This window comes from Panulirus ornatus, chromosome 64 (genome assembly GCF_036320965.1).
Source record: "Panulirus ornatus isolate Po-2019 chromosome 64, ASM3632096v1, whole genome shotgun sequence".
Classification (NCBI taxonomy): domain Eukaryota; kingdom Metazoa; phylum Arthropoda; class Malacostraca; order Decapoda; family Palinuridae; genus Panulirus; species Panulirus ornatus.
This window is the reverse complement of record NC_092287.1, coordinates 25,519,085-25,534,089: the sequence shown is the minus strand read 5'-3', so window position 1 is coordinate 25,534,089 and position 15,005 is coordinate 25,519,085. Positions and strand designations below refer to the sequence as shown.

At 39.4% G+C, this 15,005-nt stretch overlaps 2 protein-coding genes across 4 annotated transcripts in view; both read left to right on the top strand.

The window, feature by feature from the left end:
- Lrr47 (Leucine-rich repeat 47) overlaps positions 1 to 1,178 on the top strand; it is a 20,781-nt gene extending 19,603 nt beyond the window's left edge. For all 3 annotated transcript variants that reach the window (XM_071656964.1, XM_071656965.1, XM_071656966.1), the window contains 2 exons: positions 30 to 290; positions 844 to 1,178. In XM_071656964.1, the coding sequence (XP_071513065.1) occupies positions 30 to 261 (232 nt within the window). In that variant the 3' untranslated portion in view covers positions 262 to 290; positions 844 to 1,178. The remainder of the gene's footprint in view (positions 1 to 29; positions 291 to 843) is intronic.
- Positions 852 to 15,005, top strand: LOC139746115 (uncharacterized). The gene is made up of 4 exons (XM_071656968.1): positions 852 to 878; positions 11,340 to 11,408; positions 13,819 to 14,013; positions 14,513 to 15,005. The coding sequence occupies exons 2-4, from the start codon at positions 11,349 to 11,351 to the stop codon at positions 14,750 to 14,752; spliced, it is 495 nt and encodes a 164-aa protein (XP_071513069.1). The 5' UTR covers positions 852 to 878; positions 11,340 to 11,348; the 3' UTR covers positions 14,753 to 15,005.

Here is a 15,005-nt window from a genome sequence, read left to right as displayed (position 1 = left end):
ATTCAAAATATTCTTATTTTCTTTATCAGGTTACAACCAACTGCAGCTGACATCCCAGCAACTTTGGTGGAATATCTTCAGGCCTGGATGAAATGCCTGTGTGGCAGAATATGCTATGAATCTCACATCCTTGCATGTATTTCTCTGAATCTTAAGTTGGTTGCATCTGCACTTACGATTGGCAATGCCTTCCAAACTTCAGCCCCAGCTCTTGCAACTCTCTGTTCTCAAAAGTGCTTTGACAAGTTCGCTAAACTGTGATGGAAATACGTATAATCACTTCATGATGTGTGAGTAGATCACTCAGCTTTTCAAATAGTTAGTAATTAGATCTTACAACTGTCTCACTTCTATGCATGATTTTTTTTTTTTTTTTTTTTTTTTTTTTTTACCTTGGAGGCTCCAGTCATGGACAAAAGCCCCCCATCAAGGGTGGGCCTCAAGTGAAATATTAAGAGACAAGGGAAAGTATTTACAATTTTTGAAGGAAGTGAAAGACCTGTCTTTTAAAATGTGCCAGGTCATAGTTCTTGGGGAAAACATGAGAGGATAGATAGTTCCAAAGCTTTGAGGGGTACAGGAATTTACAAATATCAAAACGGCCTTTCCTAGAGTTTCCAGTGGCCACACAGAAATCATGTGATGCAGCAGCTTAGCAAGTATTGGTGGTGTGGCTGTATAAGAACTTATCATTTCATTAATTATATTTTTATGACATGTAATTGATCAGTTTACTTTGTATTTAAGTAGAAAATAAAAGGCATGCATTTATGCAATGAGGCAAACATTATGCCTCAAGATGATCTGATAAGAGATACCAAATCCACATTCGTCTCTTTACAGGATGAGTGATTGAAGAAAGTGCTCCACTTGGAAAGGTCAGTGTAATAGAATTATGACTCAGTTATTGTTTGGACATACAGAGGGATGTACATAGCCAATTGCACTAATATGTTGAACCTGCCAAGTACTTGATGTAGAAGTAGTTCTTGTAATTTCACCAAAAATTAGACTAAACTACATTTGTGATATCAACACACCGTTGATGCTCTCTATATGATTATGTAGAGGTTCAGATGATGGAATGAGAAAAAGTGATATGTATCCCTTAATAATCCTGTATACTGGGACCTCAAGAATTTTACATAAATTGTGCCAAATAAATATTTTTACATTCAGAAGGTTGTATTCAAGTACGGTTGTCCATAAGTGCAGAAATAGAAATGTTTCAAAGTCTAAGGAAAAACAGCCTAATTCTTTCTTTCAATTTGACATTTATTCATATGTATATTTCTTCTTCATACTATTCGCCATTTCCATGTCAGTAAGGTAGCGTAAAGAACAGAGGACTGAGCCTTTGAGGGAAATCCTCACTTGGCCCCCTTCTCTGTTCCTTCTTTTGGAAAATTCAAAACGAGACCAGATTTTCCTTAGCCTCCAGCTAAAACCTTAACTTATATACATAATTTTTTTCCCATATTCCTCATTTCCCGGACCAACAAGGTAGCTGCAAGAACAGATGACTAAGCCTTAGATGGAAAATCCTCACTTGGCCCCCTTTCCTGTTCATTCTTTTGGAAAAGTAAATAGGAGGGAAGGATTTTTAGCACACGACTCGCACCCCATTTAGTCACCCTCTACGACACTCAGGGAATACCTGAGAAGTTTCCTTTCTCCTTAAATATATTTCATTGTTATTATGATGCTCCTAAAGCACAGCTCCCTATCCACATCCAGGCCCCTTAGACCTTTCCATGATTTACCCAGATGTTTCACTTGCCCTTGTTTAGTCCATCAACAGCATGTTGACCCTGGTGCACCACATTGTTCCACTTCATTCTATTCTTTGTATACCTCTCACCCTCCTGTATATTCAGGCCTCGATTGCTCAAAATCTTTTTCACTCCATCCTTCCACCTCCAATTTGGTCTTCTTTTTCTCTCTCTTTTTTTTTAACAGAAAAGTGCCATACTGAGGGTGCACTAAATATTCAGAGTAGGCACTGTCAGTGGGTTGATTAGTAATCATTGGGTTGAATGGAAAGGAAAGCTGAGGTTGACAATGGAGAACAACCTATGCACCAACTCCAAGATATCCTCAGTATCGTGGTGAGTGCATTTATCACAAGGGGCTATGTATGCTTATGGGTAATGTGCACTGGTGTGCAAACCTACTTTCTTTGAGAGTTCCTTTGCTAAATCTGGGAGGTCTAGATAAGTAATCAACAGAAGATACAAGGGAGTGGCTCACTGGGCCATTTTGGTGTATATCAGTTTGGTATCTATCTTCCAAGCACAGTATAGCTTTCACTGCCTTCTCTGCTGCCTGCAAAGATCAGATAAATGTTATGATTGTTAATTCATATGGTTACATAAGGATTACTATATGACTGTTATCAAATCCCTACAGTGAGCTCAGTATCTGTGCCTTTTGCCTATGCTAAGAAACTCTCACCCTCCTCTCTTCCAGCCTGCACACATGCCCTAATCTTGGTTCAGTATCATGAATATGATTATTACTCATAGCATTCACATTATCACATTAAATGAAATGACTGCACTGAACTTGAATGGCTCAACAATCACTCAAGAATTTTCAATAACTTCATCAACCAAAACACATGTGCACATTACTTCACAAGCTAAAACCTTGAGTGTTACCTGAACCCAATTCAACTCCTATCCCAGAGTCTCACCTGAAACCTTATGTCTTACCTGAAACCTTGAGGCCCATGTACAACTTATTAATGTAGAATATAGTAGACAGTATACTGAAACATGTAAGACTAACCTGATGACATTTGTAAACAATCCAGCAGTATGATTTTCAAATGTTGAACTCCTTCTGAGCTGCTTCAATGTCATGTCTTGCCTGCCTCATCCAGACTCCAGCCTTTTTTCTATCTGGTTCTTTAATATGCAAAAAATCATTATTGTATTCTGCAACAGCTATTTGTAGCTCCTTAGGACCCAATTGTTTTTGCCACCTGTGCAAGAGGTGTTGGTGGAGATGATACCTTCCTATATCACTTTTAAGTCCTCTGAAGTTTGTTATGTGTTCTTGCACATTTTTCTTTATGTCTTCTAGTCCACTAAGCTCTATCAGTGGTCCCACATGATTATCTACTATCTTATAGAATTGATAGGCTTTGGCTTCTGAGATATAATGACCTTAGTCAATCTTGAATATGATGTGTAACGCATCTCTTCAGTTGTCCAAACATTTTATTACTCAGACAATGACAAAAACATCAGTTTCTTCACTCATATGCTCTAGACAGACAATATGTCTGGAAATCATAATCTATGAGGTCCATGGAATGTGAATAATTTTGCATACCAATGTTGGATAGGGAAGGCCTATTCTGCATACATCTGAAAGACTTTATTTGACAACTGTCAAGATATGTGTCTAAGGACATGTCATCATGAGAAGATAGAAGCACAGCAAGACATGCAGTGGAGCTGCTGTCATTTAAGAGGGTCCCATAAACATGGATTTGCTGAGTAATAATGAAATCCTTGTTCATGACAGAAGTTTTGTCTGTATATATTATGGTTCACGTCTGCCCATGGTGTAGATATTCTTCAATAAAGCAAGGCCTTTCCTTATAGTACCCATGCTTATTCACCATTTTCACCAAAACAGTTATTTTGTTGACTTGCTTTATCTCTATATTCTGAAGAAATTCTGATTTTTTCAACATCTTCAGAAATTACTTTGTTGTTGATGACATAAGTCTCAGTAGTGCACAGTGAAAACTTCTTGACTTAATGAAAGACTGCAGTGCTGTAAAATATGGTTGAGAGTCTTCCTTCAGTCTATTTGTATCCAAATCAGTGACAGGATTTCACTAAGAAACTTTGGTCGTAAATCTTTTGGAAGATAATGTATGAATTCTACTTCACTTACATCAGTATTCAAGTTTGCAAGCCTTGCCATCAGTGGTACATCAGAGAATTCTTTGTTTTCAACTTCAAGCATAGCATTGTCAGGAACATACATTTCTGTTGACTTAACCAGAGTTTTGTGTCTTGTTGGTAGATATAGCAATGTCGCGTTTGACATTTTTAAGCAACTCATTTAACTAAGTCCAAGTACTGCAAGATTTGCTGCATTTTCTTGACATTTATTCATTTTCATTCCTCCAGACTGATGGTATATCTTCTCAAGGACTTTGGCACACAAATCCCGTCAGTTTTTCTGATGCACCAAGTTTCACGAAGATATGAAAGAAGCGGCCTAACTTGACAGGTCCATCATACAAATATGGTTGAATGTTCAACTCTAACCTCATGACTACTTGATGTTGGGTAACAAATTCATTTATATCATGAAGAAGTGCGATAAGTATGCCTGATAAGAGCCCCTCATTGAGAATAAATTTATCTAAATACATGTACAACTCTTCCACAATGTCCTCAACACATTTGGCGTTGGGAAAATGTGCAACACTAACATTCTTACAAAAGTTTTTTATTGTGCTCCACAACTTGACATGTAGGAGCATTTGAAATGCTAAATTTTTTGTATCTCTCTATCTCATTTAATGAGTGTAATGTACCACAAAGTTGAAAGATTGTCTTAACTGGAGCTGCATACTGTTAAAGAGGACAGCAACATGACCGAACTAGCCTTCATAATTTTGTCAGTCTCCCCAGATGATACAAGTCCAGTCTCAGTCTCAAAGGTAGGAAGAAAAACGCTCAGTTCCAAGTTTTTGGCCGGTAAAATGAATGGTGTATTTTGTGTCTCTCATTTTTCCCTGTAAGAGGTCAAAATACATAAACAAATGTTCTACAAGTGCAGATTTCTCATGAACTTCAGGGTCTTGTTTTGATAAAGTTTGGGCAAGTCAAGGAACGTGTCCCTAGTAACTAGCAGTATTCCTACTAGTTTCAGGAAATCTTGCCATGTATCTTTATGCTGTTCTTCAGGAAGTAAAGATGATAACCTTATCAGCTGGAAGATCTTATTTGTAGGGTCATAAAAATTACTGGCCAGGCAGTTTTTTATTTGTAGGGTCATAAAAATTACTGGCCAGGCAGTCTACCACTGGATCTTATGAATGGAGTTTTCTTTATCAAGCTGACAGTGCCATAAGCTGAGGAGCTGTCTTGTACCATATCATGGTTAACAATACTCAACTTATCTCATATTTATTCAAGGTGATCTAAGTGATGATTTTCATCCAGACAGCTGAAGCATGGCAAAATCCACTTTTTATGGATGCAAAGTTCATCTTTCACTATTCATGATCCATCTGTGTACTCGTATATATGTTTCAGTTTTGGGAAACTGGCTGACTTTAGAAGTATTGTGTTTGTTGAAATTGTAAAATTTCATAACCCATCCATAGGTCTACCAGTATGATAATAGATTTTTGCTGATGTTGCAGATGTTACTAAATATGTCTGCATAAATTGGAAGCAATGAAGTTTATCAGCACTTAACCTTGGGTCACCCTGCCTGTACAGTGTTCCCCAAAGTATTCCAAGATGTCAATGAGTTCACCTAATAACTCAGTTTTATTTGTTTTCCTCATATCAATTCTCTTCTGATAACTTTATTGTGGTAAACAAGGCATTCCAAAACAGTGGCTGGATCCTCAAAAGAAGTACAGAGATTAAGCTCTCTTGGTATGACTTACTTCATTTGTAAGATGCAAAATTTCTTTTGTTGGTAAACTGCCAGATTATGTAGGACAATTAAAAGTACAGGAAAACTAATGAGAAAAGCAGAGGCAAAAGGACACGGGATATCACAGTTTGTGATACTATCAAGAATCATCCTGTCATTCTCAACTTTGACACTGAAAAGAGAATGCTGATTGAGGAGAGACTTTGTCAATGGTGGGATGTCATAAGAATCAACTGGAGCGGAGAATGCTTTGCAAATATTGGGATTGCAGTTATGGTTAAAGTTTTGAACTATCACAAGGTTTGTTAGCAACTTTCTCAAGACTTCAGTTGATTCCATGAGGGCTGGGTTCAGAGGTGAAGTTGCATAACTGAATGTCAAATAAATTTGTGATCTGCTATAACATTAGTATTTGACAATTCCAAAGCTTGGACAGCTTTCCTCATCAGTGGTTCTGTCTCTGACTGAGGAATGATTATGTTAGGGGAGGAGAGAAAAAGCAGCCAATTTTTATGATTTTGGCACACTGCTCAGGTGACTTACAGAGGCCAGAGGTAATGGCTGAATGACGTACCATACATTTGCTAACCAGTCCATCACAGCATGAAAGGATGGTTTCAACTTCTCCACAGCCTTTATACTCTCATGAAGTTGGGTGCCATATGTGTTCACATCAAATATTTTCAGTTGCGTTGAATCTGCAAATACAAACAATGTTATAACATCTGCCAGCCTACCAAATGTTATATTGTAAAACTTACCAATCTGTTAATGATTGATGTTGAACTGGCTGCTGTATATTACCAAAAAGAAAAAATAATTGCCTTTATTTTGTTCTATGTTTTTTTTATTATTATTATACTTTGTCGCTGTCTCCCACCTTAGCGAGGTAGTTCAAGGAAACAGATGAAAGAATGGCCCAACCCACCCACATACACATGTATATACATACATGCCCACACACATACATATACATACCTGTACATTTCAACATATACTGACTTATATGTACACAGACATATACATATATACACATGTACATACTCATACTTGCTGCCTTCATCCATTCCCATTGCCACCCTTCCACACATGGAATGGCACCCTCTCCCCCCACACGCGCATGAGGTAGCATTAGGAAAGGACAACAAAGGCCACCTTCGTTCACACTCAGTCTCTAGTTGTCATGTGTAATATATGTATATAAAAAAAAGAGTGTGGTTGAGAAAGCACCCCTGCACGTGTGATAGTGAGTGCTAGGAAAGGACAACAAAGGCCACATTGGTTCACACTCATTCTCTGTAGGGTGTATTGAAGTGGTTTGGTCACATGGAGAGAATGAGTGAGGAAAGATTGACAAAGAGAATGTGTTTGTCGGAGATGGGGGGAATGAGGAGAAGTGGGAGACCAAATTGGAGGTGGAGGGATGGAGTGAAGGGGATTTTGGGCAGTTGGGGCCTGAACATGCAGGAGGGTGAGAGGTGTGCAAGGAATAGAGTGAATTGGAACGATGTGGTAAACCAGGGTCAACATGCTGTCAATGGATTGAAACAGGGCATGTGAAGCGTCTGGAGTGAACCAAGGAGAGTTTTGTGGGGCCTGGATGTGGAAAGGGAGCTGTGGTTTGGGTGCATTACACATGACAGCAAGAGATTGGAAAGCCTCCCCTCCTGTTTTTAATTTTCCAAAAGAGGGGACAGAGAAGGGGGCTAAGTGAGGATATTCCCTCTTAAGACTGAGCCCTCTTCTTAATGCTACCTCGCTAACATGGGAAATGGCGAATCTGCATGAAACAATATATAGATATAGATATATATCCCTGGGGATAGGGGAGAAAGAATGCTTCCCACATATTCCCTGCATGTCGTAGAAGGCGACTAAAAGGGGAGGGAGCGGGGTGCTGGAAATCCTCCCCCTCTTGTTTTTGTTTTTTTTTTATTTTGAAAAGAAGGAAGAGAAGCAGGCCAGGTGAGGATATTCCCTCAAAGGCCCAGTACTCTATTCTTAACGCTACCTCCCTAATGCGGGAAATGGCGAATAGTATGAAAGAAAAGAAAAAAAAAAAAAAATATATATATATATATATATATATATATATATATATATATATATATATATATTTTTTTTTTTTTTTTGCTTTGTCGCTGTCTCCCGCGTTTGCGAAGTAGCGCAAGGAAACAGACGAAAGAAATGGCCCAACCCACCCCCATACACATGTATATACATACGTCCACACATGCAAATATACATACCTACACAGCTTTCCATGGTTTACCCCAGACGCTTCACATGCCCTGATTCAATCCACTGACAGCACGTCAACCCCGGTATACCACATCGATCCAATTCACTCTATTCCTTGCCCTCCTTTCACCCTCCTGCATGTTCAGGCCCCAATCACACAAAATCTTTTTCACTCCATCTTTCCACCTCCAATTTGGTCTCCCACTTCTCCTCGTTCCCTCCATCTCCGACACATATACCCCCTTGGTCAATCTTTCCTCACTCATTCTCTCCATGTGCCCAAACCATTTCAAAACACCCTCTTCTGCTCTCTCAACCACGCTCTTTTTATTTCCACACATCTCTCTTACCCTTACGTTACTTACTCGATCAAACCACCTCACACCACACATTGTCCTCAAACATCTCATTTCCAGCACATCCATCCTCCTGCGCACAACTCTATCCATAGCCCACGCCTCGCAACCATACAACATTGTTGGAACCACTATTCCTTCAAACATACCCATTTTTGCTTTCCGAGATAATGTTCTCGACTTCCACACATTCTTCAAGGCTCCCAGAATTTTCACCCCCTTCCCCACCCTATGATCCACTTCCGCTTCCATGGTTCCATCCGCTGCCAGATCCACTCCCAGTTATCTAAAACACTTTACTTCCTCCAGTTTTTCTCCATTCAAACTTACCTCCCAATCGCCGTCTCCCGCGTTTAGCGAGGTAGCGCAAGGAAGAAAGAATGCATTCATTAATTGATATCCCCCCCTCCCTCTCCAATGGCATTGAAATCCGCATATTTATTGTATTTTTTTATTTCATATTTTTTTACCTCGCAATGTCTAATTCAAAACCCTACCCATTTTTTGAAAACATGGAATTGAGTAGGAGGTGATCCTAATATCTTGTAGACTCTCTATCAACTCTAGACAGTGTAAGGGATCAAAATTCATTCTCTAGAACACGTGCATTCGTAAATCGAAAAAAAAAAGACCTTTTGTGATGGTTCCCTGCGTTTTTGTACTTTTTTTTTACCAATAGACGAGCTTTTTTTTTAATACTGTATTAATGAGGTAAATCTTTGACCAGAGTAAATATATTTCTGAGGTCCAATTGTTGATTAAATCTTGGGCAATGGATGTTATGAGTGGGATTTGAGCTCCTTACTCCTGCCAGATTAGGCTTGTGAATATTGCCAGAGAATATTTCCTCTCGCAGTAACCAAAAGAGGTATGTAGATTAAGCTGGGTGGGAGCAGGGGAAACCAACTAGGTAAAGGCTAGATGTCAGAATATATTCAGTGGGCAAGATAGTTAAATAGATAAGCTGCACGGGAGCTTGGGAAAGCAACTAGGTAAAGGCTAGTGTTTGAATATATTACGTGGGCAAGATAGTTAAATAGATAAAAGATTAGCGTACAGAGATTCATTTGCTGTGAGAGACAAAGAGCCAGCCATGAAAACAATACCAGTTATCAGAGCGCCAGTTGGCAGCAGTGACCCTAGTTTAACCATCTGGCTGAGCTAGGCTTCTCACGTAGGTATGTTGCAGGATATTGGCTGTCTTTCCGTGCCTGTTACTTAGTTGTCTTGGCTCTTACTTTCCTGTTAGTTGTCGTCTTGGCTGTTGCTTAACTTGTATTTTGTTGTTTGCTAAGCTCTGTTATGTTTTGTGTTTTTTTTTACTATTGTTTCTTAGCTTTCCTTTAACTCATTTTTCGCTTGTACTTTAGCTCTTGCACTGCTTGTTTTGCTGCTGTAATGCTCTTTGGCTTTGCATGCGTTCGATATAGCTTTGCCCTGTTAATAACTCTCCTTTGACGTAATCTCATTGTGTTTGTTATTATCAGCACTCAGATTTCCTGTCATTCATAGCTGTATGTCTGTCTGTTAGCTTTGCTCTTGTCGCCGAGTTTCCGTATTGCTGTATGATGTGATTTTCATGTTCAAGGAATTGCTTGCGATTCTTAGCTTTCCTCATGCACCTTAGTTGCTTTATTAGTTTGGCTAACGTCCTTGAATATAATCTCTTAGATGTGACACTGCCGAGTTCTGTTCTTATTTTTGTTGTGACGTCTTTGCGCTTGTTTAAGGTCTTGTTTACAGCTTTTTTTTTTTAATGTTTCTTGCTATTTTATTTTCTGCTTTGGTAGTATTCGTACATTTCTATGCTTTGCTTCTCTTCGTTGCTCTACTATCGCTTCTTAGTTTTATCTTTGCTTGTGACACTGTTTTTATGGTTTCTTCCTGCTCTCAGACTTATTGACTTGCTTTTGTTTTTGTCCCTGACCCTAAAAATTAACTCTTGTTAGAGTACGTTCAGTTCCCGATTTACATTAATTTTCAGCTTTATTTAGCTTGCGTTTGCTTCTTGTATATAGACTTAGTTTCTGTTATGTTCTTTGTCCTATCTCTAAAACTCATTATTGCTCCTTAGGTTTATTCTAGTCCTTATTTTAGAATCTTTTCTTCAGATATCAATCTTTACTTATATTTGTTAATTATATTTGTTGTGGTTCCTTTCTATGACTGCTTTAGCTTTCTCCCGCTCCCTATACTTTTCTCGTCTTCCTTAGCTTGATTCATGTACTGCAGCTTTGTACGTATTCCTCAATATTCCTGTAATATCTTGCTTTGCTCCTTCAGTTGCTTTTAGCCCGATTAACTGTTTTTTTATTTATTTTCCTGGACGCATTTCATAGCTTTAATTTTGATCCAAACTTTGCTATTTGAGCTTAGTTTCTGTCCGTAACTTTTTAGAGTTGGACTTCGCTTGTAATCAATATTGTTGGTTTAACATGGTTTTTGCTTGTGATTCTATGCGTGGGTGTGTTTCTTGGTTATGCTTTCGTACGGGACGTCAACAGTGTTCCTGAATTTTAAATTTCCTTTAAATTTGCCAAGGAATTTGATTTGCGTTTGACGATAATATCAGGATTCCTTGTCGTTAGGGTAGCCCCCGGGGGTGGAAGTGGGTCCTCTCTGCTCCTTTGTTGTATGTAATTCCTTTGTTTTCCGTAGCGTTTGTTAGCTCTTGAATCTTTCCTTAAAACTGATTTATTTTAAGTTTTGTTCAAGTTACATAGATGTGGTCTTTGATGCTGTGTTCGTTAGCTTTATTTGTGTAGATAAACTCATTCTTACTGATTTGCTTTTTCGTAGATTTAGCCTGTGTTTGTTCTGATTTGTTTTATTTGTCAACTTTTCATGTTGTTCTCTGTTCCTGTTGCTGGCTTTTATCATAGCAACATAATATATTTTGATAAGTAAATTTTTATTGTTCATTTCAGCCTTGTGAGTTCCACAACTGGGCTGTATATCTTGAACGTATCCAAACTGGTTACTTTTCGCTTTACCTTGTGGCTTTACTTCATTTAACGGAGTGAACATCTTGTTAACTTCCTAATAATTCCTGCTGGTAGAAAGCTTAAAATGAGTGCATCTTTAATCCATCACTTTTAACAGATTCACGACATGATCTTCAACAAGCAATACCTCCGTACTGCCTCGGCTGTGCTCAAGATCGCCGAAATGGTAAGTTATGCAAATGAGAAGAAGATAGAAACCTTGTATCACTCTCGTTAGTTATTTTTGTAATTGGGTGGTTAGAAAGGGGGGGGGGAGGGGAATTGGTACACAAGTGTTTATTGAATTGTATTGATGATTTATAAGAAAGTATTGTTCTTTTATAGTAGTGATGGGTGTAATCACTGAAGGACCTGTCATGACTTTATACTTTAGGGGTGGCACTAAATACTCTCAACATTATGAATGCAATGTTCCCTGACATACAGTAGCTGGACGTTTATTCACGAAATGGAGTATGGAAATATATTATGTAGAGTTTATGAAAATTGTGGCTGAGCTATAAAACGATTGAACACGTCAGGAAGACAAATTTCCGGAGTATAGACATTCCTAGAAATGGACGCATTTATTTGTGTTTGACACTGCAGTGCACCGTCCCCTGACGATTAACACTGGTGTTCAAGCTTGATCCCAGCTGTTCAAAAGTTTGATCTCAGCTGTTAGAAAGCTTGATCCCAACTGTTAAAGTTTGATCTCAGCTGAAGTTGTTGGGGGTGAGTCGCGGTACATTCATACCGGTAACTGTTTAAGTGTAGTAATGGTGGATGGCTGGAGTAGACAAAAGCAATGGGACTAAAGGCTGGTAATTTGCAAGTCTGCCTAATGGAAGAGAAAATTAAAGATGAGCCCACGAGTCTAAAACCCCCCTTCCCGTACTGTACGTATAGTTGCATGTGATTACGGTGCCAGTTTAAGTGGAGCCCATAAGAAATCATTACTATTTCTTTGTATGTTGCCTTACGGTGAGATGGTCATACATTCGTGTTGCCCCATTTCTCAGTCTTGTATATATGTACCATGTCTTTATTCCTATGTACACACACACAGAGCCAGACCTAAGCCTCAGTGTTGCTCAAACTCACTCGTGGTGACGACATCATCACGGTCAGGTAATTATCTTGTGATTCACCGAGGATGTGTAATGATCACGAGGAAAAGTCATGAGACCCTACCAGCCGAACATCATTATCTTGCCATGTTATCTTTGTATCAGGCTTGCACCAAAGATAACATTCAAAGCTACAATTGTGTAGGAGAAATCCGTAACTGACTGATTTACTAGCGTTTGAAACATGAAACGTCTAAAGCATAAGAAACACGTTTTGTAAAGTTGCTTTTAAACAAGATTTTACGGTAACAGTTCTCGTACGACATCGGTGAGTGTGTAAGCATAGTTGAAGTGGTGGACAAGTTTATCGCTGATAAGATCCGGCAGTAAGGTGCTCCATTCAAAAACAGCTTAAACTTGCCTTCGATTTTATGGAATTCATATATAAGTTTAGCATTTACAATGGCATTGTTTATTATGTTTGACGTTTGTTAAATGCACTGTCGTATCTCATTTGATTTAAAAAACGTGCTTCAGTTAGGGTTAGTGTTTGTTGAGGAAGTACAATGATCGGTCGTTCTGGTTATCTTGTCAGGACGGAATATGCATGCAGTCAAAGCGTAAACGGTCTTGGAATCATACTGAACACTGGAAGATGTTAATTTTCCCCTCCGATTGGTCGTTACAGAATGAAAGACGAAATACCAATCAACCCAGTCATGTAGTCGATAAATTGGTGATAGGTGGACTATGGTGTGGTGTTATGGTAGTAGTAGTCGAATAGTTAATATCCTGTGATAGGTAATCTCATGGTGGGTAGCCTTGTTTTCTGACTAGGTTACCTCCAAGTAGCAAGCCTCGTCCCTATATGAGGCTGTCTCCAGGTAGCTAGCCTTGTTCCCCGACTTGGCTACCTACCTACAAGCTGGCAACCTACTTAGTGGTGGTAGCTTGCTGTTAGATAACTGATGTCCGATATCCAGCCGTGTACTGTACATAATTAGCCATGTCAGGAGATAAGGTATCCCCAATCTCGATGACTCTTAATGCCCTAACTGGGTATTTCAACAAGCCAGCATGTTTTCTCCTCCTTCTTTTTTTCTCACCTTTTCACTCTCCCTTCCTCACATCTCTGGCTTCTTCTCCCTCCACACTGGTATTCCCGCACCATACCGACTCTTTCACCCGAACCACGGTGTACTTCGTGTTATACTTCCGGGTATGCGCGCGCATATACGAGATTATTGCAGTACTTACAGTTTACTGGGAGACAAGTACAAAATATGATTATCGTGGAAGACATATATCACTTCATTGTTGCAAATGTATTCTGATAATACCATGATTATCATACACGATGAGAGTTCTATAGATCAACGGAAATAACCGCTAATTGCAACTGGCTCCATCTTAAGACTGTCCGTTGTTGTTACACTTGTCAGACAATGATATAATCACTTGACTCTCTCACGCTACTCTTAAACCAACAGCCCTTAACAGGTAACCTCCCCGTCATCTACTACATAGGTGTGCTTGTCCGTAACCCTGGCATTGTTCCGTGGAGTCCCGCTCACCTTTGGCGACCCCCAGGAAAGCTCTGTTGCAATAGGGACGGACGCGGACTTCTTCGCTGGGGGAATAATGGTGGCAGCTATGCTCATGACGCCGTTCATATTTCTGATGTCCATAATGAGCTCCCTTCACCTCAAGTATACACCCCTGGTGAGTGATGTGAAGGGGTGAGTCTTGTAGGTTGTTGTGGCAAATGGTGAGTCATTGTAAGTTTAATGGTGGTCACGTCTCGTGTTGTGGAGAATGGTGTCTTGTCGTGTGCTGTGGATAGTGAATTTCGCAGTGGTGTAGCGAATGGTGAGTCAGTGAGTGGTGTATTAAATCTGGTTGTTAGGTTATTAGGGTCGTTCACAGCCCACCAAACAAGTTTTTTTCAGTAGCCCGTAATGCCTGAACTGAAGTTCTTTTGACAAAACTAGGAGACGTGGGATAAAGTAAGGGTAAATACGGATTTATCAGTGAGAATATTTTAAGTGTACCAAAATCTTAACGCTTAGTAAACAGGGACTACATCTAGAACGGCCGTATCTGACTAGGTAGATTCAGATCAGATGACCATAGATTGAGAAATGATCCCATTTATCACGTTGCCTATTTCATTGTCTTGATCCTTAGCTCCCACTGATGCATCCTATTTTCGCCGGCACAGGAAATTGGTGTCAACGCCCTCTTCGCCAGTTTCCTGATGATCTCAGCCTCCTTAGGGATGGACTTCTGGCATGATCCCTCCAATCCGTGGAAGGGCAAGAAAAGCGAAGGTCTGGCAATGGTAATCTTTTGCTACATCTCGGCTGCTTTTTATTGTGCGGATCTACTCGTGGCTTGTAAAAACTACTGCTGCAAACCCAAAACCCCCGTGCAGTCCAATGCTTCGACCAGTCCAGCATAGATGGGCGTAGTTATTGACTACTGCAAAAACATTACTATTACGACTATTACCATTTACCAAGCAGGTAGTTTAGGCCTCTATCACATCTATTTTACACATATGTACGTCTCACAGTGTCATCAGCTTTTATCATTACACATAAGACGTTTATTTTACAACACTGTGTGCTTCTAAAATGAGAATTATATAGGCACGAGTTAAGACAAGATAGATCTGATGTATTTAAATAAATAGCTACTATGTATCTTCCTGA

Excerpts from the sequence above, each read along its gene's own strand:
- LOC139746115 (XM_071656968.1), top strand. The coding sequence starts at position 11,349 with ATGATCTTCAACAAGCAATACCTCCGTACTGCCTCGGCTGTGCTCAAG. Across the intron at positions 11,409-13,818 it reads TGCTCAAGATCGCCGAAATG|GTGTGCTTGTCCGTAACCCT; the intron begins GTAAGTTATGCA and ends TCTACTACATAG. Across the intron at positions 14,014-14,512 it reads ACCTCAAGTATACACCCCTG|GAAATTGGTGTCAACGCCCT; the intron begins GTGAGTGATGTG and ends TCGCCGGCACAG.